General features: G+C 37.4%; 1 protein-coding gene across 2 annotated transcripts in view; it reads left to right on the forward strand.

Annotated features, from left to right (window-relative positions):
- ZFAND3 (zinc finger AN1-type containing 3) overlaps positions 1-27,629 on the forward strand; it is a 134,857-nt gene that overhangs the window by 16,278 nt on the left and 90,950 nt on the right. For both annotated transcript variants that reach the window (XM_035560430.2, XM_035560440.2), the window contains exons 2-3: positions 17,922-17,962; positions 20,002-20,028. In XM_035560430.2, coding sequence (XP_035416323.1) covers positions 17,922-17,962; positions 20,002-20,028 — 68 coding nt within the window. The remainder of the gene's footprint in view (positions 1-17,921; positions 17,963-20,001; positions 20,029-27,629) is intronic.

Genomic DNA, 27,629 nt, shown 5'->3' on the forward strand with positions numbered 1-27,629 from the left:
GTGGTAAAAAATAAAAATAAAAAATAGTGCTTAAAATACAAGCTAAGTTCAGGTGTCCTGAATCAGCAGGTTCTCAAATTCACATACTTTCCTATTAAATTCAGAGGAGACGTGGCAGGGCGATAGCTGTCATTAGTATGGACGTTTAACATTCAGTGCTATGAACTTAAAAGTAGTTTGAGTATTTGTAGTTTTACTGCCAGTCTCTGCCGTGAGAAACGGTTGATTTACACACCAAAAAAAGCTTTAGTTTCAATGAAACCTGGGAGCATGCCCTCTGTAAGAAAGAAAGACACCCTTAGTCCAGAACAAGCCGTAAGCTCTCACGTTCCGGGGTGCAGTGCTTGGTGTAGGACAGTTGCAGAAGCCTCAGTAACTGGGAAGATGAGTCAGTGATGAACAAATCAGTTATTCCATCCACACAAATTCTGCCTTTATAAATACAAGCGAAGTTAGTAGAATGTAAAGCTTTTGTACGACTTAGCTTTGATGGAGCAGACTAATGTTTTTAGAGGTGTTCTGCTTTCCCTTAACCAGCCTTTCAATTTTTTGAGACATTTCTGTGAACTCATACGGCTTTGTTCATGTTACATACTATAAATGCCAGAAATCCAGCTGCAGTCACTGACCTAACGCTCTGTAATGGCAAGAGAAAAAATTTTCAAAACCTTTGGTCCTGTTGTATAAAGGGTACTGCTTTGTACATCAGGGAAACTTCACTTAAGACCGGAATATTTGTCTGGTTAGTCAGGCCAATTCATAGTGTTTTTTTTTAATACTTTTGTAATTACTTTTTTTTTTTTTTTAATACTTCTGTTCCAAGTAAAAAGTAATGACTCAAAATAAAAGGCTCACCTTAAAGGAACAGAAAATGGCAAAAGGAAAGACAGATATGACTGTCCCATTGGCATCTGAGAAGATGGTTTGTTCAAAAAAACTTTTTTTCTTTCCCTGGACCGTTCTGTTCCTATTACTGAGGAGGCTTCTGGACTTTCTTGTGTGCTGGGGGATGAAATGTTTGTGGTGTGTTACAGAAACAAACCCTGCCCTCATCCTATGAACAGTTTTATTATAGGTGTTACAAAAAAGAAAAAGAAAGGAAAAATGAATGCTACTGCAGTGTATTCACAAGTTTCTTAAACAGTAGCAAAAAATAATAATAAAAATAAATGAATATAATCTTTTTTTCCTTTGAAACTGTTGACACAGCAGCAGTTGCATTGCTGTAGCTGATGGGTAAACTCTGCCAGATGAGTTAGTTAAATGAAAGTTAGTACTCTGTCTTGAAACTCTAAAAAAAAGTGTAGGTCACTGAAATGCAATGAGTGAAAAAAGTGTAGTTTTAGTTGCAAAAGTAGTGTGAGATTACTGAGAAGATGGAAGGATACGGGGTTTTCTCCTTTGTGCTTTTTTTTTTTTTTTCCCCAAGGAAGTGTATTTTAATGGCAAATAGCTTGTTTTATAACACTCAGGCATTTAATTTCAAATGCAAGGGCATAAGTAGCCATGTGGTTTGTGAGTGTGTTTAGAAAGCGGTCCCGAGCAAATGCCTGGCTAAGCAGTGTGCCTTTCCTTCTGGACAGAACCAAGACCTGACTGCGTGAGGGTGACGGTTGCAGTGTGTTAGGTCTCTTGTACCACTTCTAATGAGATTAGGGCTTTCAGACAGCGTGTTTCAAACACCATAAATTGATGATGATAACAGAATCTGTTATATTATCCTTATATCCTTACCAATATTCTTATACCGAAGCAATGGGTATTATTGTTTTCTTATTAACTCTATTAACTTGTCTAATTGACTTCAAAAAAGATAACATGGCTTTTTTTGCTAAACTTTAGGATACAGGGGAACAAAATTTGGTCATTTGTTGTGTGAGGCATAAAAAATGAGAAGCTTTAATCAGCATTCAGCAGTTCGGATAATTCTAGTTCTCAGACTAAATTTACATTTTGAGGAAAGCTTAATTCTGAAGTCCAAAGTTTCTGCTCATTAAAAGTCTGAGGTCTTTGCTAGGTTTCCAAAAGGGGACTTCTAAAAGGAAAATAGTCTCTTTGCTTTTTTTCTGTTGCTGTTTTAACCTTTATAGAAGAATGTACAAGCTTTGAAATCTGTTTTATCAATTGAACTGTTGGGACTGTCAAGCCACTTCTTGGCTTCTGTTGAATTTAATAAAGTCTCAGGAGCAGAAGTGGGAGCTCTCTCCAACCTTTACTGAGGGATCAGGAAGTGAATGGAAATACCCAGTATTGTTCGCTTTAGCTTTGCTCAGGCATTTTGTGAATGCCTCTCTTATTCTGTTTAAATAGGTTAAATATTCATGTTGTATTTGATTGCCTGGGTATTTATTTTTTTAATAATAGTACTTCCCAATGTGTTCATTCTCCTTCTGAATTACTAGCACTTGTGCTGAAAAGAGAAACAGGGAAAGACAGCCCAGAATTCTTGTAGTGTAAAAAGGAGACAAACAAATAGATTTTCCTATTATTACTCATACTTTCTTTTATTTTCTGTAGAAGTATTCTGGGTTATTTTGTACATGTCGTACTGAATCCGGTAATAAGATAAGCTTTAAGATTTATCCTATTTCTGTTATCGTAGCAGTCAGCATTTGCCGTTGTGTGAATAATGTGCAAGACCACCCCATCAGTAGATGCTGTTGGTTGTAACATACCACTGATACGGTGTTAAGTGTCCATTCTGTATTTGGAGAGTAGTTGTTGTAGATTTATATGGATATATAAATTGATATAATATAAATAGATTTATTTTCAGATGTTGCAGACTGGATTGTGATCTAGCAGTGCCCATTGCAGCTGAAATTCACTGCGGCCCTGCATTAAACGTAAGCAGCCTGTGATTTAAGTTAAATTTTGTAGAGTTGAGGGTCGGTCTTTTCAATACGGAGCAAGACGTAGCGTGCCTAATCTGCTGGTACTGAAGTGCGGTAACCCGTTTCTGTAAACCATTTCCTTTATGCAGTAAATTCTCACCAGTGCTGCTAGTAGTTCAGCTGATTCAGTGTTAACAGCAGCAGGAACCCTGTGTGCTGATCGTTTGAGTTATAAAATGCTTTGCAGATGTTAGAGTACCTGGAGAATTACAACTGCTCCGTGCAAACTGGCAGAGACCCACAGAGAGCAGTGGTTGTAATGCACCCAAAAGGCAGCGTGCTGCATACTTTTGTCCTGTGTTGGTACTTTTCTGTAATGCCTCGTCATCTCTGTCCTCTTGGGTAGAACCTATTAGGTGGTTATATCTACGGTATATTTGAAGGTATGGGGCCATCAGAGTTTTTATTGAATAAAGTGTCAATTTGATTTTATGGCTTTGGCTGTGTGTGAAGGCTGAGGGAGGTTAGCACCACCTGGTACACGAGGCAGGCAATCTCTTCCTAATTTCCTTTACCATTTTCCTGTTGCAACGTGTAATTTCTTTTCTTCAAGAGTTCTGCAGACAGTGTTTAAGCCAAGAGCTGAACCAAGATGCGGAGCACTCTGTCTCTGAGAACAGCGATTAGACATTGAACAATGTGCCAGTTCTTCATAGGATGTGCTCAGGAAAAGACTAGGTGGGGTACTGGCTATTAAATGCCCTCCTGTATCAGCTCCAGGTTGTAGATAATTGATTTAAATCTGCCCAGAGCGGATTAGAGCAGTACTAACTGACGGTGTAAGGAATTATATACAGGTTCTTGTTCCTTGCCAAGGATAATAGTAGCAGCACAGAAACTTTTACTGGGAGATAAAAAATTATTTTCAAACAGGGAGTCTTTTAGGCCTATGAGATAAGTACACACTAAAATGTCAGCTCTTCAGTCTTGCAGTTTTTAATGTCCATGTTGTTTTAACTTTCACTTCATACGCTCTGTTTAGAAGACCACATGTGAAACTTGGATGGAAAAGTGCATATCCCAGTGTTGGTCATAACCTAATACATGCTTCAGTTTGTATGATCTCATTTGTTAGTAAATAATCTGGGAGCTATGCTAACTGGCATAGTAGCAGATTGAGTATTCTTGCCATTGCTTATTTTTCCAGTCCCTTCCACTTCAGTTGATAGGATGGGGTTTGCCCTGCCTCAGTTTACATCTTCCATGTTCACGAGCAGGCTTTATAGGTGAGGTGTTCCCAAGTGTTGGTGTTCCCAACTGTTCCATGTGTCTGACCAGTTGAGTACAAAATCCTTCTGATAGTCATGATGAGGTGTTAAAAGCAAGATAAAGGTGCTTCTCTATTCTGGTTTGTGCTTAATTTTAACTCTTAAGATTTGTGTCCTGCTCCCCCCACTCCATTCGTTTATTTTACTAATTGTTTAAAATGTGTGGACAGGGTTAAACGGGTGTTTGCTGATGTGTTTCTTTTGTATCCTGTTTGGTCTCTTGCCTTGTTTATCTTCTTTTCTGACAGTAAGACTTGTGAGTGAAGAACACCGGAGGAGAACTTCCCTGATTCTTATTGCTATCATGCAAAAGACAGGCTCTCTGGGGAGAGAGATCTGAAAAGTATCTGTGGAGCTGTTCATTTTCTCTGATCTTTGCTGTCTTCCCCGGGCACCCATACTCATACTGGAATGTAAGGAATTAGTTTTCAGGTATGCTGCACTTGGACATGCGGGAAGGAGTTCTTGATCACAGTCAGAGGAAGGAAGAAAAAAACAGTAATTGAGGTCTTTGATGAGGTACAGCACTCTGGGCATTTTAACTAAGAATGTTTTACAGGGATCACTAGATACATTAACTCCCCGGTCTTGAATATGTAGGAATGAATTTCCTTTTAGAAGTTTGAGAAATACAGTTTTATATGTTTTGAGGAGATGTAGACAGCATGAAAGATGGAAGAAGTCAGATAATATGGATGCTTTAAGACACACATATTAGTATAAAAATGCCAGTGCAACTCTCTAAGGAACAAACTCTTATCTTTTGGATCTAATTCTGCACTGGTGCTGTTGGTCTGGGCTGGTTTTTGAGTACCATGCTCGTTCTATTTCAGTGCCTATGGAAGATAACCTCATACTATGGACATCTTGGTTGATGCAGTGGCAGTGCCCATACAGGTGTCATAGCTGCCAAAGAGAAGGAAGTTCTGAAGCAACTCAGGATGGACGTCTACGGCTTGATGGCCCTTGGTCAGGTGTTTGACTGTAGTTAAGAAAAGAAAGCCAATATTAATAGCCATCATTGCCTCTTAATGTCAGTGTAAAGTGCAAGGCAGGGGCCTGAAATTTGCACAAATGTGCTTTTTTCTATGACTTTGATCATAGCTAGGATTTGGTACTTGTTTCTGCTGAGCCAGGTACTGTAGTAAAAGGCGTTGAGAAGCTTGTAGAGAAGTCCAGAAAAGTTTGGAACGTGGTAGAAAAAGCTGATTGCTGGGACTGGGGAAGGAACTGGAAGATTGACTTACTAGGCTATGAGGAAAACAGTTTGAAACTCATTGAAATATTGTGTAATTCTTTTTAGTTAATTTTAGTTGACATAATTAGGTAGAAGTGGAAAGATTTTCTTTTGCACATTTAAAAGAAAGGAAAAGCATCTGGATTATTGTTAACGTTCATGTATCATGACTCAAAATGTTTTTGTTTAATTGTATCCTTTCATTTTAATTGTTCATTATTTACAGTGTTAAAATATGCAGACATCTGTGTTGTCAGCTTTCCTGTTACAGAAAGTTACTCTTTTATTAGGTGTTTTTTTCCCCACGAGCTTGTTTTCTGTATGGAAGAAATTCATAAGCATAGACGTGCTAATACGCCAGTTCTATTCAGTGAATCAGATGCGTGATGTCCTTCATTAACTTGTGACAAAATACAATGCCAAAGACCAGAATGCTGCATTGTAGAAGCATGCACAGAGGATGCTCTTCATCTGGCTTTTGAAGCAGCTTTACTGATCTTCAGGTCTCCTGTATTTGAACCACATTGTATTGTTACAAGGACAGAAAGACAAGTAGTTAGACCTATGGGCTAACTGTAGCTAATGAGAAGATAACTCAGTATTTGCTCTTAGATCAGAAATAGGCAGGTTTTAAATGCGTATTTTGAAAGTAATTTTTTTTTCTCTCTGGAATTGGGGCAGAGCATTTAATGTACTTTGTCTTCGTGGAAATAGTTGAGAACTACATCTTCTATCTGCATGCTGGAGATCGTGTATTTGCACTTAGAATGCTTAAAAAAAGAAAGACTTTGACATCATGACACATTACCTTGTTTTAAAGGTGTTTCCTGTTTTAGGTCACATCAATTCTGGACGCTAAAGCTGAAGTGATCTGGGCTCGGGGTGATCATTACAGAGGTCTTACACTTTTTCTAATGCGTAGTTCGTTAGCCCAGTTAAATGTATGCAAAATATTTTTCTATTCAGAGTAAAAGTTATGAAATAACATATCTGGATAGAGTGCAAAGCTGAGGCAGCTGTCGCTCCTGGGCACAAGGCATAGGATTTGAGGGACGCAGCCTGTTCACTCGCAGGCCTCTTTGGCATCATCGAGTCGTGAACTTTCCGTCATCCTTTACTCAGAAAGAGAATGGAGTTGACCAGTGTGTCCCAGGTCAAGCTCAGATCTCAGAAATCATATTGAAAATGTAGGGGGCAGTTGGGGTTTTCAGACATATTAAGCACTGAAATATTCTTTTTGTTTTAATCATGTCTTTTTATTAAAAAATAAAAATAAAAAGGAAAAGGAGGGGAAAAAAAGCACAACCAACCAGTAACAAAAAACCTGTAGAAAAGTAGCTGTTAGCTATCATGAGGAATATGTTGTGTGTGGATCAAAAATGACGGGAGGCAGTGAATCTTTTCAGGGTTAGCAGGAAGAAAACAAGCTTAATGATGTAGTGATGTAGTGCATGCTCTTTTCTGTAAAGCATTCAAAACTTAAATAGCTGCAATGTTCTCTCTGCTGCTACTCCTTTCAGACACTTCCATTTCATTTGTGTTTCTTGACTTAACTGTGCAGATTTTTATTTTTTTATTTTTGGCATTCATCTTTAGTGGGATGGTTTGGGAATGTTTTATAGGGCCATATATCGTTCACACAGGTGAAAGGTCTGAGAGACTGCAGGAGTTTTTATGACCAGCATCCACCGTCTTAGAAGAACCAGAGAAGGCAACATTACACAGCACACTTCTCTTAAAAGAAGGTGCTACTTTTTTTTTTTTATAAACTAGTGATTGAGCTGTAGGTGACAACTTTCACTGAACTAATGATGCTTAGTATATATATATTCTTTTTTAAAACTTGTGATTGTGCCTTGGTGCACATTCACAAAAAAAAATCCCAGCTTTTTCTAGGAGCAGATTAATATCTGGCTTCGTATACAGCTTTGTTTGTCACTATCAGCCTAACTCTTGCTTATACCGTTTCTTCTATTATTGTTATTTTTTTTTTTGTTTGTTTGCTTTTTAAAGTTGTTGTCAAAGCTTGGTTTATAGTGGTTTGTTCCTTGAACTCTTCGTTATTATGAATTTTACCTGATTTATTTTGATTTTCAGAAACTTCAGAAGTTGCGTGTTCAATACAAACATCTTGAGGGGAAATGTTTATAAGCAGTTTTATGCTGTTTAGAAATGCTATGTTCATTTGAATCACACTGAACTCTGGCTGTGCAGTTAAAAGAAAAAACGCAAAAAAGGCAGAAGCTACATATGAGAGAAGAACTGTTTGACCTCTTAAGTTAAAATATCCAAAGTGTTCCTCTGGGCCAAGACTTTGTATAAAGTGTTTAGTTATGTTTAGTTTATATGATTTTAGTTTAGCTTATATATAAACTTCATCTTTATAAATTTATAAAATCAGTTTATATTAATATATAAGTATATTATAACTTTATTTTATAAATTTATAAATATAAAGATGTTTAGTTTATATTATAACATTATAAAATTATTACAATATATACTTTATACTATATAATACTTGCTGTAGTATAGCAATCAAGTAGTAGAACTCTGTTTCTTCACTCTGGGATGGTTTTTGAGGCAGGGAGTTTCTGTTCTCTTTCTCAGAGATGAAAAATCTGATACAAATTTGTATTTGGGAGCTATTAGAAAGTTAACCAAAACTTCTGGGTGACTGGGAGAAGCATTCAGAACAGTTTGTGCTACCAGCAAGGTAGTTTTGAATGGGTGAAATGCAACTGATGGAATTGTGCTAGAAAGGACCTTTTTTGTTTGTTTGGTTGTTTTTTTGTTTGTTTGTTTGCACTTGTTATGATGAGTTGCCAGTGGTTTATTTCACTTCTGAAAGTGACTTTTTCCATAACTTTTTTTCCTTCTCTTTAATTTTTCTTTAAATGTACCAACTGGCCAGAATAGCTTTCTGCCAGAATAGGTGGATCTTAGGAATGTTTTGTTTAAACAGTTAACTGGAAGATTGCTCCTAGTATAGACATATCCTTGATAAAACTCACTGCAAATTTCTGCAGAAAGAAAGGAAGTACTCTTATTTTCTAGAACAGTATCACGAGACCTGGCTGCAATGATGTTTCCCAGGTGAGAACCGAAAATGAGTGCCTGTAATCAGCTACAGAGGCAGCACTGGTCAAAGTAAGAGCGGTGTTGCTTCCTGGCTGGATGACTGGGTACAAGGCTCACTGGGATGGAAGAAAGTGAATCTCCCTCAGCTAAACATCTAAAGACTTTACTAAAACTTCGTTTAAAGGGGGAGAAAAACGCCTGTGAATTTGTGTGCTGGTGGCTTCCATTAGACGTGTGTTTATGAATGGTGTAATAATACAGGTTGGAGGCCCCTTGTGAGAATTCTTCACGCGCTTTTCAAGAAGTGTTACAATTCTGCTGTAGTATGCAAATCCAGGAGGGTTCAGTATGCAAAGGAGTGCAAGGAACTGTAGAACTGAGAGTGGCGCTCATTCTTGAAAATACCTTGTTACCTTGCTGCTAATAGGGGTGTTTTATGGAGGTCTAGACAAGAGAGTTATCCTGCAGGACATCCTGCTTGGTGATGAATGCGATGCAGCTCTTACCGGTCCAGGATGAGGAATGCCTTCTTGCGTTGTCCAAGGGGATGCTCTTTCCTCTTCTTTCTGTCTACTTATTTCTAATTTTAGCTTCATGTGCTTTCCTAACTTGTAGAAATGAATCTTCAAAATAATTATTGGGGTTCTGACTGTTGTCACATCTTTTGTGGATAGTGCACCTGTAAGTATTTCCCTCTCTGTACTAGGGATGGTTAACACTTTAAACTTCTTTTTGCCTGTGTAATGTTTGACCTGCTACATGTTAAAAATCTCTCTGTGAAAAAGGAGTTTAGGTTATAATTTTGGTATTCTGATAGCTTTTGAGAGAACACATGGCACAGTACTCAACAAAATGCATTTACAAAGTTGAATCCTGTGCAACAGCATTTTTAGCTGGTTTAAATAAGTTGTTGTAAATGTTACACACACATACAGACAGACAAGGTCTTTGAAGAACTTTGCAAGGCATTTTTGTCATTCCAAAGTTCTACCCATTCTAGGCCATTATCATACCAATTAGCGTTTTCAAGCGTTTTCTAGGAAGAAAAATAATTTTGATTTAAAAAACAAACACACAACTGAAAAACCTCTTGCAAATCCAGATTTATTTCTTCTCATGCACTTCTTTTCATCTTTTATCTTTCCCTGTTTTAGTTCCACAGTTGGCTGCAGGCCGCTCTGGATTCCAGGAGAATTCTCAGGCTAAATCCTGACGATGTGGGAATTGGTTGCCAGAACAGAAATAGTAGTACAGCCTAGTAACAAATGGAGGGGTGAGACTGAACTAGTTTTATAGGTTGTTGGATTTTTTTTGATTTTTTCCATTTGTTTAGTCTTTAAAAAAATAAAAAAAAATCTTGAATTCCATGCTTAACTTTGACTTGGAAAGTTAGTAAATGTAGAAATGAACAAGAACCATTATATCACCTTGACTTGAAGAAAAAGAAGTCTGAATAATAATCCTTTCTTTACTTTCTGCTAACACTCATCTTATTTCTCTTCTCCAGAAACCAGTGTCATAGACAGCTATAATCTTGATTGTATAGGTATAGTCTTGATTTAGAAATCAAGAATATTGCTAGAGACATCAGTGTTAAGTTTTCTCTTATCCTCAGCTTTGCTAAAGCTGCTGCTATAGTCCAGGTCCAATTTGTCCGCTGTAGTTGGACAAGGTATGGATGAATGGGAAGAAATAAAGAAAAGCTCAAGAATGATCATGGTGTTAGAAAAGGAGATCTCTTAATTGCCATAACTTTGGTTGTTTTGTCCTTACACGAGTAGGGTGCCATGAATCTTCAGGTCTGTTAAAAGTTTTTGCAATAAAGAAGAGCTTAAATTCAACAAGAAAGGAAAGGTTTTGTATTTTTTCTAATCTAAATGCAGTTGTTTGGGTCCTGAAGTGTTGAAATAGGATTCCTGGGGAGGTTTGATGTGAAGGTAGCCATGCCTTCAAGTTAGGGGGCAAAACAGATACTTTCTTGATGTCTCTTCCAACTTCTTTTTTCTTGAAAAAGATTTGGTATTTATTATCTATTTCTGACCTTGTGATTTAGGTTTTCGAATGCTACTTATCAGTGGAGCATTGGATTGTCTGATCTGAAGAAAAAGATAAATTTGATACTACTTAATGTTGTAAAATCTGAAAGTGCTTGTGTTGTCATAGGGCAAAGTTATTTATTAACTGCAATGCATGTAAATAGCAGTGTCCTTCAAGAACTGGTGGAAGGTGGCTGGATCAGAACTTTCAAACTTTATTCCTACTTTTCAACTAAAGACCTTTTAGAGTCTACTAATACTTAGTATTTCAACCTTCTTACTGTCCTTTAAACAATAGGCTACACGTTGTTGTGAAAAAGGTTCAGATGATTTGCAGAGGAATGCTTGGTATAGAATTGTGCTGCTGAGATTTTTTTTTTTTTGAGAAAGTTAAGACGTATTTATGGAGCATTTAGCTTTGACTGGAGGGCAACAACTTTGTACGCTCAGCTAGAAACCTAAATGAATCTTATTTAAGTTGTTACAACCCTTCTTCCTTAGTTTAGATGCACTTGATTCTTTGTGGTTTATTGTATGAATCGTTTGGATAAGGTTTTACATTTGAACTCCATCAGTGCTTTTGTGTCAGAGCCCAAGATATGTTTTGTAAGGGTAAGGAGCTACTTTGTTGCTGTATTTTTCCTGTTTTCCCCTCTCGTGTATTTGTTCTGTTCTCTGGCCTTATTATAAATAAAGCATTTCAGTGTCTCTGTATATTTAAAAATATAAGAAGTACTTCAGCCGAAGAGTTTTAAAAGAAGGCTTTAGTGTAGCTATTGGAAAAATAATAAATCAGACTTCAGCTACTTCATTGGGATGCATTGGCTTATCTTTTGACTGTGGAGAGTTGCCAAAAGGACATTACACTTGTAAGCTGTGCCGGGCATGAAGTTTACTCTCCATTTCATCTCAAATTGAAGTCAGGATGATGCAGTCAGTCCCTGTTGGCATGTGACTGACTAACTGAAGCATCGCTTAATGCCGCGTTCCAAAAATCTTGCAATGGTAAGGGACACTAAATTGTTCATTGTGAAAATGAGGAGTCCAGAAATCAACAGCAGAAGATCAATGTGTTTTCCAAGCAAGAAAAACCTCTAGTAACAGTGATAAAATCTTCCTGATAACAGTTTCTAATTGAATTAGAATTCCTGTAATTGGTAAATACCCCAAGCATGTGGGTATAGAACAGCTGATGAAGTAGAAGACATAGACCGCGTTTATGGGATATTTGATTTCAGATTTTAGTTCACTGAAGAATCTGAGTGTATGTGAATGTTTCTGTTTGCCAGGTTCTCTGCAAGTCCACCTGCATTTGACACGCTCCACTTCTGCTCTTCTATGTGAACAGAATTTGGCATCCATCATTCTTTCAGAATTACTGAGCCACCTCAGTCTAAAAATGTAAATAATTGTTTAAACTGTCCAAAAACCCCTTGACTGTATCCCATTAGAGAGACTACAAATTCAGGAGGAACTGAAATACCAAATATATAGCACACGTGAAATCTATGAGGTGACATTGGATTTAGACCAGTAAAATGGCTTTCTTGAGAAGCTAGTGTACAGGTTATACAGAACTTCCAAAGGGATGATGGAGGGTCTTCTTAATACAGTCTAATTAACCTCCTTTTTGTACAAGGTGAAGTGTTATATGCTCAGAGCAAATGATGAAAAGCGTAAGGGAAATACGGAATTGGATCAATTTTCTTTTAATGATGAATAATCCTCCAAGTCTGGTTGGATGAAAGTAAACATGTGTGGGCTATGGTTTTGCTTTTACTGTGTGCCAGGATTCAGCTCGGAGTGAATTCTTCAGCAGAGTTATAAACCTTTGAAAATTGCTTTATAATGGAAATTGTGACAGACCATTAACTACAGTAGTATAAATGCATTGCTTTAACATATGTTATAGCTGTCCTTAAGTTGCCAAATACATGAAACAGTATGTGCAGAATATGTAGGGTGGAGGCTTCTGTGTGGTTTTAACTAATTAATAACATGACTCACTGCATGTTAATGTTTCTCAGACATACAGCCCATGACGTACTGGATGGGTATCATTCAGGAGCTAGGATATATTTGACTGCAGCGACACGGAGATCCCACTCTAATTGCTATACTGGAAGAGGTCCAAGAAGCATTTAACATGATGTGTTTAATCACCACTGCGATTATAGTGCCACTGAAGCAGATATGTTTTCCTACTACCAAGTCATAGAACTTCTAAATCGTAAAGAATCATTGCTAGATATGCTAAAAACTCTTGTTCCCAATAACAAACAAAAACAAAAATACAAACTCATTCTTAATTTGCACCTGTGGCTTAAATACATTTAAAATTAAATATCTAATGTATACATCCCATATGAAAGCTTTCTTTTTTCTTCAAATTCTGTATTGTTCCATTCCCGAAAGACAACTGAAGAAAAATTATTTCCAGAAATTACTGTTGCTTTCTGGATTTTTTAAGCCCTGAGAACTCCTATGCTAGAATCATTACTTGTTTTTACTCGTGTGCAGCCGTACCAGTCTTGCTATCGGCGAGCATTTGCATTAATAATGCTGTTTCACTATTGCCTTAAAACGTGTGGGAGTTATCATAATATAGACCAAATTGAACACTTCATATTGCTCTTTGACACTTAAGTGTGAAGTTTAGCTTGTATTAGTTTTTAGCGTTTCTGGTTAGCTTTTTCATCTATCTTCTTAAAGATGGGAATGAGGAAGCTAGGACGTACCTGACAGTCTGCTGGAAAATGTAAGAGTTTGTTACAAAGCCTTCGGTATTTATTAGGTATGCCTATCCAAGTTTCTTGGCAGAAAATTGTTTTCATTAGGAAGTCTGAAGATGCTGAGACGAAGTGGGTTTCTGTATAATTCTTTTAAACTCTCTTCCAGTGCTCAAAGTTTCTGCATGCAATTTATTCTTGAATCTTCAGACTGAGATTCTCTTTTAGATTCTGGCTGTTTGAATGAACTGCGATACATCTAACAATCTTTTGAGATTTATGGCTAGAATTCTAACTTCTTTCTCTAGCTGTGGTTTCATATTGATAAAGTTATTTACTGGGAGAGGGCAAAGGAAGAGCAGGCTTCCAGTGAAGACAGAAGAGTAGAAGGCACGTTGATTTGGATGGTATCTTGCAATGGTACACTGCCAAATGGCGAGAAATAAAAGGAATAATTAGCACATTAGGGTATATATTTGAGAAAATAATTTTCAATGCTTTTAGTGGAGTAGATAAGGCCGTGTCTTCGTATGATTGTAATATATGAAAAGGGAATCAAGGAAGCGGAGTGACTGAATAAGAATCTTAGTTTTCAATTTTATTAATTAGTTACAATATATCAATACGTAGGAGTCGAAGAATGTTATTTTTGGAATTTAGTGCTTCTCACTTTCCATTATGCATGTTTAATCTGAGATGCGGATGTTGATCTCACCGAAGTTAAGACCTTAGAGTGTGTGTTCTTCTGTCTGTAGGTTCAAATAGCTTCATTTTCTATAGAAATTTGCAGGCACAACCATCCAAGTAAGGGATGATGGTGTGAATATCCTGAAATGAGCTTTTTTATTTTTACCCTTACATATGATTTATTTAATGCTTGTAGCGTAAATATACTGTAGTTTCTGGGATGTCCTGTTTCTGTAAGTTTCTTCCTTTTTCCAAGTCCCCGCGTCATTGTTAGTACTTTCAAGGCTGTGTTTTCAAGGAAATTTTTGTTTGTTCTTGGAAGTGGAAACACTTTTGATACCTAAACTTACTGTAGACCAAGTCCTGTGGAATAGTTGCATGCAATTTATTCGGTAGCCTCCGGGATTTTTCCAGCTGGCTTGAAGATCCTCTGCCTCTCATTTGCTCTGCCACTTGACCTTCCGAGCATGATTCACCTTGTGGTTTCCAAATCTACATAATAATTTTGTATCACCCTTTAGTTAAATGGTTTCTTTTTGACAGATGGAAGTACCTTCAAGTAGGGTTTAGCTTTATATTCTGCCTCTAGATAATACCATTCTGTGTGACTTGATTTATCCATAAATATGAATGTCTTTTTGAATACCAGCTTAAATTATGTACAAGTGGAGATTGTAAATTACTAATGCAGAACTGACTTTGTAGGGATATTGTACATATAAAATGGATGCTGTAGTAACTCTGGATTAGATGCTGTTGAGCACAAACCTGACTTTTATGAGGGAAACCTGGAAACTACTTTAATATGTCCAGTTAAAACCAGCAATTTGATAACTGTTTCATCGGCATGTTGAATATCCCAACAGAACTGGGAGAGAAAGGTGTGGAAGTGTTGGTGTCAGACTGAAGAACTGCAGTCTAAAATGTACAATTCTCCCTGCCAGGGTTGACTTGGACTTTGAGCTGCCTATGCCTTATTCACCTTTACACTCATTTTTATGAAAGTTCCTAGAAATCTGCAATGTACTGTTTTTCCTAGAAGTCTTCTCTTTAAGTAGAGTTGACCATGAAGTGGAAACAAAGAGGGCTTTATCATGACCACGTGTCGTGACCGTTTGATGCCTTAGAGCTTTGAGTATTTCAAAGAAAATTACCTGGAGAAAGAACAGATATTACAGACGTATATTTGAAAAGACTGTCAGGAACATAGGAAAACTTATATTTTGGTGTTCCTGGCTGGTGACGTGCTTCTGGTGAATGCTGGAGTCACTAGGAAGTAATGTAAAATAGCAATGCGGCTAACAAGACTTACATGAGGAAAAATAGCATATATGGGTGTGCTCAGTTTTAAAGGGGTGGTGAGAGGAAAGAAGAAATCGTAGTGATGAGGGGAGGGATTTGCAGTGTACCAAAGAGCTGTCAAATATACCTTTTACTTGACAGACATTGGCGTGTCTTTCAGATGATACCTACTAACCTTGACATACGTAAACTGCTTGATATATTTTCTTTGTAAAAATCTTTGCTCTAATTAAATAGTACGCTTTCCAAAAGGGGTGATGGTTAGTCAGTACTGCTACTGTCTCTAGTGTTTAAAAAAAAAAAAAAAGGCATTATCTTAGTATTGGTTTAATGTCAATGCATCTGCAGTGACCTAAGTGTCTAAATCTAGATTCTCATCCAATGCTGCAGCCTCAGACAAACTGTGATGCCTTAAAAATGTGTATAAAAGGATCAGAAAGTGAAGCTTGAAAGAATAACAGTGAACTGAAGACATTTAACTGGCGTAGTTGCTTGTCCGGTAGCACTGTCCTTTCTGAAAAAACTGTTTTTGTGTTATGAGTAAATGACAGCATTTTTCTTTTTCACGTGGCTGTACATTGTGTGTGCGCATGTGTTTTTATTGTTGGTGTGTCAACAAGTAAATATTGTATGAGGATTTGGATTGATATTTAACAGCTGAGATGGCTGATGATACCAGTGAAAACATTTGTCATTGCCCGTTCCGATGTCATCAATATGAACCATCTGAACTCTACCTTTCTTTTTCTTTGCTGCCCCTGGGGTTTAATGGCTTCGCAGAGAAGCTCCTGCCTGACATATTGAGCTGCTCCAGAAGGTCTAACCCATAAGCAGTGAGTACTGAACTGCAGCACACTAATGCTGTAGGTGTTGACTCACCATGCTGTTTTTAATTGCAGTTCTTTTGAAGGTAGATAATCTGTGCAGACTGTCAACATAGATATTGAATCTTTGGGTCTACGCCGATATGATGATGTATTTGTATGGCTACAAATGCTGTTCTGCTTTTCTTTTCCCGGGAATTAACTTTTCTCCTGTGCACATACTGTTTGCATTTAAAACTAGCTTTCATGTGTCTGTGGCTCCTGCTATAGCTGGCAAATGCTTATGTCTCATATCTGCAGGGAACTGTGTTCTTCTAGAATCCTTGAGCCTGATGTAAACCAGCTTTCAAATGTGCATGAATCAAAAAGCATCTGTAATGTTTTGATGTGACTAATACTAAGATATGATTGATCAAGTCTGGATTTACTTTGTAACTGGAAAGTCATTCAAAATATCCATTTGCAAACTCTGTGGGGAAAAAAAGGTATAATTCTAATACATGTCATCATTTGCGATCTAATTGCTTTGAAAAAAATATTTTCAAAGTTTTTGTCTTAAGTCTTGATTTTTATAATTTGTATATTGTAAGGTGCAGATCTCATCTCAAACTCCATCCATGTTTGGATGGAATTAGGAACCAACTGTTTTGGTGGTGTCAATTGTTTAAGTGTGCATATTTCCAATGATAAAGATGCAATTGATTTGGCTAAATGGGGTGTTCCAGCGAAGAGGCTGCCTCAAGGGGAAAAAGGTCTTCTGGGCACGGACAATTTTGGTACGACCCTGCCTATTGATATGTACTTTCAGGCCTGCTCAGGAGGATGCTAATGCTGATATAGAATGGCAGAGCTGATTCAGGAGCATTGACTGAATGAACTATTGGGCAGTGTGCACAGAAACTGGGTTGCTCATACCTGAAGGCATTTCAGCGCTTAGAGGCATTTCGAGAACTGTCTCCGGCTGACTTCATAAAAGAGGAGTTGTGATAGTAGAAGAGTACTTTTTGTAAGCTGGGAGAAGCTCATGATCCCCTAGTATATTGCTTTGAGTAGTTTCCTGGTAGCCCTGGAGAGGTCTGTAGCCTGAACTTTTGTTGTTGTTTGTCTGTGGGCCTACCGACTTTCTCTGAGGGTGAGAGCTTGTGGCCTAATTGCACCGACACTTGGGAGACATCTGGGAGGCTTAAGGTATTGCTGTCATTCTCCAGCTGTTTTTCTCTCAGCTGAAGGTTACTGCCCTGAAAGTCGAGCCACGCTAATGGATCATGTGAACTATCCTAGTCCATGTCAGTGCAAAGTCAGCCAGGTTATTTTAAATTACTGCTGGATGCAGCTGAGGGTAGTAATGAACAGCTTGAGGTAATAACTCCTTAAACCATTCCAGCTATACTTCCAAGAGCACATCTGTCTATGTCCTTATAAGTGCAATACTTTAATCTCTCTATTGCTATGCTGCATTCAGGATTTGTCAGGCCTGCAAAGCTGCTGCCAAAGGGAGCTTTAATATCCAAGTGGAATGTATTGGCTCTCCATGTCTATCATTATTATCAGATTGCGATAGAAAGATCTGATTGATGGGTGTGCAAAAATACCTGGAATGGTAAAGGAAGCTTATTCTCGACTATGAGGTTAAATAAGTGAAAGTCGTGTTTTAAAAGCTCTGTAAAGAGGTTATCAGATGAAGTCTCTTCCCCATCCCCGTTCCTAGTTCGGCCACTTCTAGCCTATTGTTATCTTTGACTCCCAGCCATTTAAGTTCTTCCCCTGTCTGTACCCTTGCTTCATTCCTGAAAAGCTTCCCTGTGTTGATTAGAATTATAATGAATTTTTTAGCTCTACTTTTTTTTTTTTATTTTGCCCCAGGTCCAGCAAGACTATGAATCTCTGTTCCAAATGCTTTGCTGGTAAGTGCAGTAAAAGGTTTTGTGTTTTTTTTTTGTTAGATTATTGAAACCACATTGTTGGTATCTCCTTCAGGGTTTTTGCATGGGTTTCTCTTCCTTCAGTGTGTACATACAATCACATTTTCCTCACTTTGGTGCTTCATTTGTTCGCTAATCAAGAATCTCTTGTGTAAATGCACCAATGAAGCCTTGCTCTTGAAGTTTATGGAAGTCAGGAATGCCCTTGAACTAAAGAGCTCCACTGTTAGCAGAGCACCTGTATGGATGATGTAGCTTTCACAAATGGAAAAGTCTGAATTTGGAATATTGTAGGATTTACTTGGTAATATTCTCTGAAATATGGGATGGATTAAAAAAAACAAACAACTGCTATAGAAAACCTCTAGTTACATTTGTTTTTAATTTTCAGCCCGTGGAAATTAAATCATCAGTAGCTCATTAGTAGTCTACTTATAATTGCTACATATTATTTTCTTATGCAAGGTCATCGCTACTGTGTAAGATGTTAGGAATTGCTACTGACCTTTTCCTGTTAGCATCTTCTGGCTTTGCCTTTTTGAAATTTTTGTGTTCTTTTTTTTTAGTGTTGTAACCTTATTTTTAATTGTAATTGAAGTGCTTTTGTAGTTCATGATTTCAGTTTTTCTTGGGGAACAGGTACAGTATTAAAAAGATGGAAAAAAATTTTAGAAGACTTCAGTCATTGGCTTGTCTATAAAATATTCCCTTTTAGAACTGAAGTTGGCCATAATATTTGGCTTGCACTTTTTAGTTTTGTTTTTTTTTAAGGTCATTGGTTTCCAGTGGAAAAGTGATAGAATCTTTGAAATTTAAGGCAAATGTACCATTCCCCCCACCCCACCCCCACCCCCAGAAATGCAAATGCTTTTACTGAGGTTTGTGCACCAAAAAAAATATTTTGACTTGTAGATTTCAAATCTTGGGTTCAGCATCACTTCATTAAACAAACACAAGGAAAATAAAGATTGTCAAAGACTGTTCAGCAAATGATGCATATATTCCTCTGGCTATTTTTCAAATGCATGGATCACTGGAAGGGTATACTGGAGAAAGTGCAAGCGCTTACATATGCTCTTTCCCTACAGACCATGGTCAGAAGTATGCTGCTAGGTCTTTGATTTGACTCAGTACTGTTGTGTTCTTATTAGCATTATAAAATAACTTTTGCTTGCATACTTCAGGAATGTGGATTTTCTAATTCTGAGATACCAAAATGGCCCATCCTTCATATTATGGGTTTACCAGAGTACCCCAAACTTTATAACCAGTGGGCCAGGCATTAAATAAAAACATCTTTCATTTGGGCTTTATTTTTTTTGTTTGTTTGTTTTTGAAGACATTTTATGATCCCTTCTTGGCTTCTGTTCTGTAGTTCTCCTGGAAAGCTGTTCCCTCTGAACAAGTTCATTTTCTGCTGTAAAAATACAAGATAATAACTAAAATGTGTGGTTTAGGGGGAAAAAAGTAGCTTCTCTCTTAAAATTTTCAAGATTTTCTTTGCAATTGTTATAGCTTGTTTATTTTATCGAAATAGTAATTCTCAAAAGTTTGAGAAACTTAAAAAGATACTGCTAATTGGAAAAAAAGAAAACATAGTATTTTGGTTTTTTAGTAGTTTTAGTATTAGATTTTAACTATGGTTCCTTCATCAACTAATAATGAAATAATCAGAACTCCAGTCCTGTTTGGGTAATAACTCAAACTCAGTCTCGCAAGTCTTTTTCTCAGATATACTAAAAATATTTCAGTGACATTTTTACTGGGTTTCCAGTCACAGTGTTGAAATAAAGAAACATACTTGCTTCTGTAAATTGAACCACCACAGACAGCAAGAAAGCTGTTGAAATATGTTTTTAACTATTCCAGGCACTCCAAAGATATGATGTGGAAAAAAAATAGCTTTTTTCTTTTAGTATGGCAGGTTATTCATTCAAATGTATTGAAGCAGATTTGTATACCGGGGGAAATTGGGAATTATTATTTCTCTTGACCATCGTTTCCTTTCTCTTTTATTTTAGAAAAAAGAAATCCACACAACGAAAAAGGTTAGTAACTTCATTAAATGACTTTTTTTCCTTTCCTTTTTCAGATGGTTAGAATCCAGTGTTTTTTTTTCCTTTTAAAAATAATTTTGCACATACACAGCAGCAAAGCCCCTTGCGTTTGCATAAATCTTGTATTTTTATATAAGTCATAAGGGAACGGCAACAATTCAGCAAGAGATGAAAACATTGTTGGGGTTACATTGAAATATAAGTTATTATGTAGAACTTAACTATCTTTACAGGTTTCTCAGACTTGCTGAACCATATACCTGCTTGTACATACATGATAGTGAGCTATTCTTTGCTTCTACCCTTCCTCTCTTCCCCATTCATGGGGAAAAGTGATCATAGTTAGGTGCCTGTGATGGTGGTAGGAAGGAGGGTTTAATAAGCACAGAAACAGAGAAAAGGGCAGTGGTCATGGGCTGTCAGTTTGCCTTCTTGTCTGACCAAATACCAGTGATTTCTAAGTAGTTATTTAAGATTTATTCAAGATAAATTCACTAAAAGTAGTAGGGAGACTGGAACTCCTGGTTTTGGCTATCTTTGTACGTTTTCTTACATGAAACAGGAAAATATTTTTTCATAGGTTACTTTAGAGATTGGGTTGTTAAGTTCTCTGTGGCAAGGATGAGCTGGATACTTCAGATACATGCAACCCTTTGCCTGGAAGAGCCCAGTGTGTTGACCTAGATCTATAAGGTTCACCGAGGCCTTCCATGCAAGGACAAATCTGCTGTTCCTCATATGCCACGCTGGCTTGTGCATAAAGGTTGATAAATAGTGGAGAGGAGTTTGAAGTTAGCTCTCCTTTTCAGCCCTCTGTACCTCCTTCCACCCCATCTGCCTGTTCTAAGAAGGAATACCTGACTTGTTTTGCATAAACCCAGTAGAAGTAGCAGACCCTGAAACATTCAAGAGCCTCTGAAATCATCCAAAGTTAATTGTACTTCTGCAAAGTACTTTACAACATTCTGTCTCCAATTCAGTGAAGACCATGTGCTATTGATGCCTCAAAGCCTCCAGTTACCGCACAAGCGTAATCCTGCATATTAAATTGCTTCACAGAAAATTGCTCTTGAGATAGTTAAGGCATAGTTGCTTTAGATGTCTTGCACATTCTGGATACAAATGCAATAAAGTGTAGGTTTTCTTTAATCAGAATATAGGCTGGTAAGTGGAAAAAATGCAAATTATGGCTAGAGCATCTCCCTTAGTGACACCACATCTTTTGCTAATACCTCAACCTCTCTTCTTTCAATACAGTAAACTGCTAAATCTGAATGATGGTGATGAGTGAAATTTTTCAAAAGCACTCTTTATTAGTCTACTTTTGCTCCCACTAGGTTTAGGGAAGTTTTAATATCAACTTCAGGTAGGGACATTGTTTGAGTGCTTTTGAAAAGCCACTTTATTAAAGTAGGCTCTTTCAAGTAGGAATTCTACAAACATTCACAAAAACAACACCTGGTACCGCAAGAACCCAATTTTAATTGGAGCCTGTGGGAACAGTCACAGAACAAACTACTACAGAGTAAGAATAAATATTTAAATACAGAAACCTGTAAAACTAGACTTTCCACTTAAATAGCTCAAAAAACCTGCACTCTGCCTTTAGTCCATTTGATTGGGAATCTGGAAAGTTTAATTTTTGTGATGGTGCAGTCAACCTTGGCCGGAGGAATGCAGGAAGTGGATTTCAGGTTGTTCAATTATGTGTGAAGCTAAAGGTAAGTGCAGCACTGGAAGGTTTGGTGGGGAGATGTGCTTGGAAAACTGGAAGAAGATGAAATAATAATTAGGGTATTCACGGGTTTGTGAATCAATTTTGTAGCATTTGTGTGATCGTGTAATTGAAACTTTCTAGAGGTGGATGTCCATATCCTTTCTTAATCCAGCTATCCAATGTTGATATTCTGTGAAGCACTTGTTGAGTATAAAAAAATTAAAGAATTTTCATTTCCATCCATCAAGTGGGAAGTCAGTATTGCTGGTAATCACATAGGCATTTTCAGTACGTATGCTTGGCTTTATGCCAGATGATAAAGTTTTGTAACTTCAACAGTATATTTTATTTTCTCTGGAGCTTCAGAGATCTGATAAGGCGAAAAAAGAATAAAAATGGACATTTATATCTTCTATATATCAACTGATTTCTAGAAGTATCGGATTATTTGCTATTCTTTCTATTTCCCAGACTCACTCAGATGTCTTACTGGAGTTATTGCATGTTTTTGTGTGTCTTAACCCTTCTGTTTTGTTGAGCAGACCTTTATTTTGTCTTGCCCAAGTCATACACAATTTTCAGAGCATACAGAACTGTGTTTTTTTTTTTTGTGACTGAGTCACTGAGTAACGCAGTTTCCTCTTTTTGCTGTCTTTGTAAATTCTGGGAACTATTTAGATTGCTGCCTTGCATGGTCGTAATAACACCTACTTTAAGGATGATCTGGCAAAAACCAACATTCCTGTCTAAAGAGATTTTGCTGTTAATCAGCTGCTAACTTGACTGTCAGTCAGACTTTCAGGCTACTGAAAACATTTTCAAAAGTTGCATCTTGCATTTTGCTAGTTCGTATTTTGTAATCCTTACTGTATCCTGTTGTATGATGAATAATAATGTATGCATAACTCAGCTCTTCATAAAACTTTTGTTCCTAAATGAACAATTAATCAGTCATGCTTACATTTTCCATATCCTTCTAATATCTGATGCGAATCCCTGGTTTTTAGTACTTTACTGGAAAAGAGAGAGCACTTTCAAAAGTGTTGTGTGGATTTGTTTTTTTTTTTTTTCTTTAAAAAGCACAGAGTACTAGTTTTCTTTACGTGCACGCAAAATGGATCTTTTTCAGGAAGGCTGCAGTATGTTGTTACCTTTGTTGGTTCTTAATGGAAGCTAGTGCCTCAATTTGTTGCTTCATTAGGCTAGAATTGTTGCTGTAGTCGTGTCTGGCTTTGTATTTTGAAGTACACGGACTGTTTGCTGCAAAAAGCAGCACTCACTGGCTAGCACTTGGGACTGGTAGAGTTTCATTTTCCACTTTTAGTGCACACTCAGGCTTGAAGCTAAACAATTCTTTGGAAATTCTTTTGGAAAATTGTTTAGCTGTTTACAGTGGCAGTAAAGATACTGCTAGTTCTTAGAGCACCTGCGAATGAAGTACTGTAGCATTCCAGATATAAACAGAAAATTCATTTCACATGCGTTTAATTTCTCTTACTCTGTGCCCAAAGAATTTTTAAAAGGAGAAGACTGGTAGGGAAAAGATGTCTTAACATAGTAAACTTGAAAAAGTCAGATGTATATTAAGCTTGAGAAAGATAGTAGCCATGAAATGGAATTAAAGAATTAGACAAATGACTTCATGTGGTTTTCACTTATAAATAAGCTTGATCTGCACTGCTGACCCCAACAATTCCTTTTACTCTGTTAGTTTGCATTATTCTGCAGCTTTAAAAAGTGTGAAGATCAGAGTAATAGCTCTGTTGTGGGCTGTTAGGGCGATATTTTGAGAAAGGAATGGGAAAGGACTTTTGTGTTTTTAATTTACTCCCTTTTCCTTAACCTGCCTTAAAGTTTTGGTGGAGAAATATAAATTAATGGGAAAAAATGAGTTAGGTCAAGTATAGTTGTACTACCTAAGCTTAGGACTAATTGTTTTAGTTCTGTCAGAAATAGTCCCACCAGCCAAATCATCCAGCATATTTATGCTACTTGTTCTTAGTTTGCTATGTATAAACTGGAAATGTGGGAGAGAAGGGTACCTGAAACCATCTAGACCTGCTGTGCTTCTAAGAGTTAAGTAGAGATTGCACTTCAAGCTACTAAATCTGTGTATTATTTTTATATATATGGCATATAAATATATTAGTGTAAGGGGGTCCCCCAACAAGGAGGGGCCTTTTTTTTTTCCATCTATACCATCATGGCATGGAAGTAGCAGAGTACAGGGCTCCTGTGTTGTTTTGGTCTGATTTTGCTGGGCATTCTATAGAGGGGCATTAAAGACGCCATATGAAAGAGCCAGCGTTATCTGTCTGGCACCTGTCTGTGCGATGGTGTTATGTGCATGGCGGTGCAATGGAGCTTGTCAGTAGGGCCAATGGCTCAGCTGCTGGTTTGATTTCCTCAATTGTTTTTCTCCTTTTTCCTCCTCTTTCATCTTCCCCCATATATAGTAGTGAGGAGGGTTAAGCGCTGATGGAGGACAGACCCGTGAATCATTTCTGTTTCTGTGTGGGCAGAAGAGTTAGTGGAAGAAAGGATTTCTTTCACAGCTGGCACTGAGATTTGTTTCCTTTGTTCCTTCTTATGTTTCTAACTTCAAGTTCGCTTTTTTTTCAGTAACGTTTGAAAGTGTGTTTTCACCAACACAGTCTAGGGAAACTGAATGCCTTTTAATTAAGAACTTTTTTTTTTTTACAGACAGTGCTATCAGTAGACTACCCTGTAGGCCATTAGTGGCTGTTCCATTGCATTGCATCTTGTTAAATTCACAGCCTAGTAATCTGGAGCTCATTTGTTAAAAAACATAAATTACACTCAAACAACATCTGACAAAAACAATATGACAACATCTCAGTACTGGCTCCCTGAAAAGACTACCAAATATCTTTAATTTATATTTTTCTCCTAGCTTGACTAGATATTACTGATACTATTTCATGTCTTTTTCTTATCTCAGGGGATTGCCATACCCATTATACAGGTGGTTGAGCTACAAGCAAATCAGAGCTCAGTCCCTTTTTGTCTTAGGCTTCCGTTATTTTTAGTTGGCTTCATAGTTCTGTTACCTAGTAAATTTTCCTCCTCGTGTTAGTGCTGTTTTCTTCCTGTTTCTTTAATATCTTGTTCACCTTCCAAGTCATAACCTTTCCAAATGACTTGTTGAAACACCAGCTATAATTTAGTCTCTGGTGTACAGATTCCCTGATGATATTAAAAAAAAAAAAAAAAAGTTGAGATATGGCTTAATTGCTATGATGTTTGCACATTACCAGCATGAAAGCATAGTTACCTATTCAGAATGTGCAACCCACAGGTTTCATTTATTAAACTTCCGTGTAACACCATTCTCCTATAAATGCATGCATAAGATACGAGAGGGAATGTTTCTATTTTTTTTTTTCACATTTAGCAATTTGCTTGAGTTATAGAAAAGTCTGTGCTCTGCTTTGTGTATTTGCTCGTTTGGAAATCTGTAGTTTATAGAGACACTAGTGATTTGTTCCTTAGCCTCCCTGTGGAGTTTGTTCCATATTACAATCTAATTCCATGTCCGTGTCGTGCACTCCTGAGTTGTTAATTTGTACATTTCGATGCAGTTTGTTTCATCGTGTTTTTGTAATCCAAACTGAGTGTAACGAGCTATGTGCTTTGGGGACCCAGCCTTGCTTTGCCAATTAGAACAAGTGGTTACTGAGAGAGAGCATGTTTTAAATAAAACATGGCACCTCTGCATGGGACCAGCAGCCTCTGGGGAATAAGGAAATCTGTTTAACTCTTTCTTTCTGAGAAGAAAGGTCAGTATCAGTGAGCACATTTGAGAAGCATTCAACTCATTCCTTTGAGAAGTGTAATCCAGATTCATGTTTCATCTCACAAATAAAATTTAGTTTGTCACTGGAGACATGTTATGCAGTACTGCTCGCAGAGTATTTATAAATGCACAAGGACAGCTGTCAAGTTTATTGCCTGTTTTCTAGGATTCTAATCACTAATGCCACGAGAACATTGTAGAGAAATACCAGCTAACCTTTCTGTTTCCCCTTGTACTGCTACCCAACAGGCTGCGGTAGTGCAGGAAGAGAGCCAGGTGGTAAAAGAGCTAGTTTCAAAATGTATTATACAAGTGAAAGTGTCTAGAAACAACACTTATGAATAAGTGTACTAGGGTTATGTGTGAGGTGACCATGAGGAAGGGCTCGCTGTTCTGCCATTCTGAGGTAGCTGGGAAAGGGTACAGCTATGACCATCGATACTAATCTTTGGGACAGTGCTGGATAACTTCTGCAACGATGCTGTTCTTTATACAAAGCTCCCGATGAACTCCAGCAAGACACTACAAAGATTTTAGAAGTTAACTTTATTTTTTAATGCTCTTTCTTACTTTGCACCCAAACATTTTTGTTACTTTCTCTTCTCTTGTACTTGCGCATCCTATGCACTTGTGCACCTTGGAAGGGAGGAAGTTACTGTCCACCAACAACCTTCAGCTAAGGACGCTGGAAAATAATTTAGGTGAGCAGTCATGGTGATTGACTAAGACAACATTTCAACAGCCATTGCATACACAAGCAAGGCAAGACCAAGAAAAACATCCCTCATGAAAACCTTCTAGCTCAGCAGCTAGGTGTACGGGAAGTACAGCTGTTTGCTAAGGTGATTTAAGCTGTTAGGTAAGCAGATGTACAGGACAAATGTGATCTGGATAACAGAATAATATGTAACTGATGACTTTTCAATTGTCTGTCTATTTTATATGAAAAGAGTATGATCTAGCAGCTAGACAGCTAGATAGGAACTTGAGACCTGATTCCCTTTTCACAGTAAATAAGCGTTGCTTTGTGATAGACAAGTCTTTTTTGTCTTCCACTTCTGTGCCTCTGTTCCTCATTAGTTAGTGAGAGGTGACGATATTTCACTGCTTCACTGGAATGTTTGTGAAGATCAAATATATGTGATATTCAGTACAGTAGCAGTGGTCAGTCAACTAAGGAGCTGGGATAAATCTAGAGCTCCATCTTGGGAAGCAAAAATTCATTTTGAGGAACAATATCTGTATTTTCCTCTGCCAAATCAGCTTGAAGTAAGCATGCCATTAGCATATATTAGCTTAAAGTGCAAAATGGCTGTCTTCAAAGATAGCCAAGCCCCTCAGGCTGATTAAATTGCCCAAACTGGAATAGAAGCTTGATCGTTTAGCTATACATAAGGCAGATCCATGCTCCACCCCCAGCTAGTTAGTGATAATGCAGGAAATTAGTGTAACATAACTCAGCGTCAGATCTTATGGAGGAAGGCGATTTGTTTTCACAAAATCTGTAATTAAGTTGATTTTGTCTATTTACGCTTTCGTACAAGCCCTAGGACGCATGTCCAAGTACTCTGGGTGAGAAGACCTGTGCACAATGCGGAGAGAAAGGAGTTCTATCTATTGAGCCCTCGCTATAAGCTGATTTTTGACTTGTCCTTTATACTCTTAAGGAGTGAATGCTGTGTGGAACCATTTGGTTCATTATTTTGTTCTAACCCTTAGAAGTCTTAGGCAAAATTCTGGAATTTCGGTTCTCTTCTTTACCTTCTGTGGATGTTCCATGGTTGCTGTTCTGTTCTCCTTCTTGACATTGTATCTTTAGTTCAGTACTTTTCTTTATTTGAATGAAATCACATTGCACTGTTGCAATTAATGCATACCATTTTTTTTAACCCTTTTAAAGCAAGTGTTCCATTCATTCTTTATTCATACTGGTCTTCATATATCTGTTACAAATCTTGTATGTCCTCACAGAGTTAGTCACCAGAGGGCAAACTGCTCATGCAGTTACACATATAGAATACAGCTATAACCTTTAATTTTTCTGAAGTATTGTCTGTG

Source organism: Cygnus atratus, chromosome 3 (assembly GCF_013377495.2).
Source record: "Cygnus atratus isolate AKBS03 ecotype Queensland, Australia chromosome 3, CAtr_DNAZoo_HiC_assembly, whole genome shotgun sequence".
NCBI classification, from domain to species: domain Eukaryota; kingdom Metazoa; phylum Chordata; class Aves; order Anseriformes; family Anatidae; genus Cygnus; species Cygnus atratus.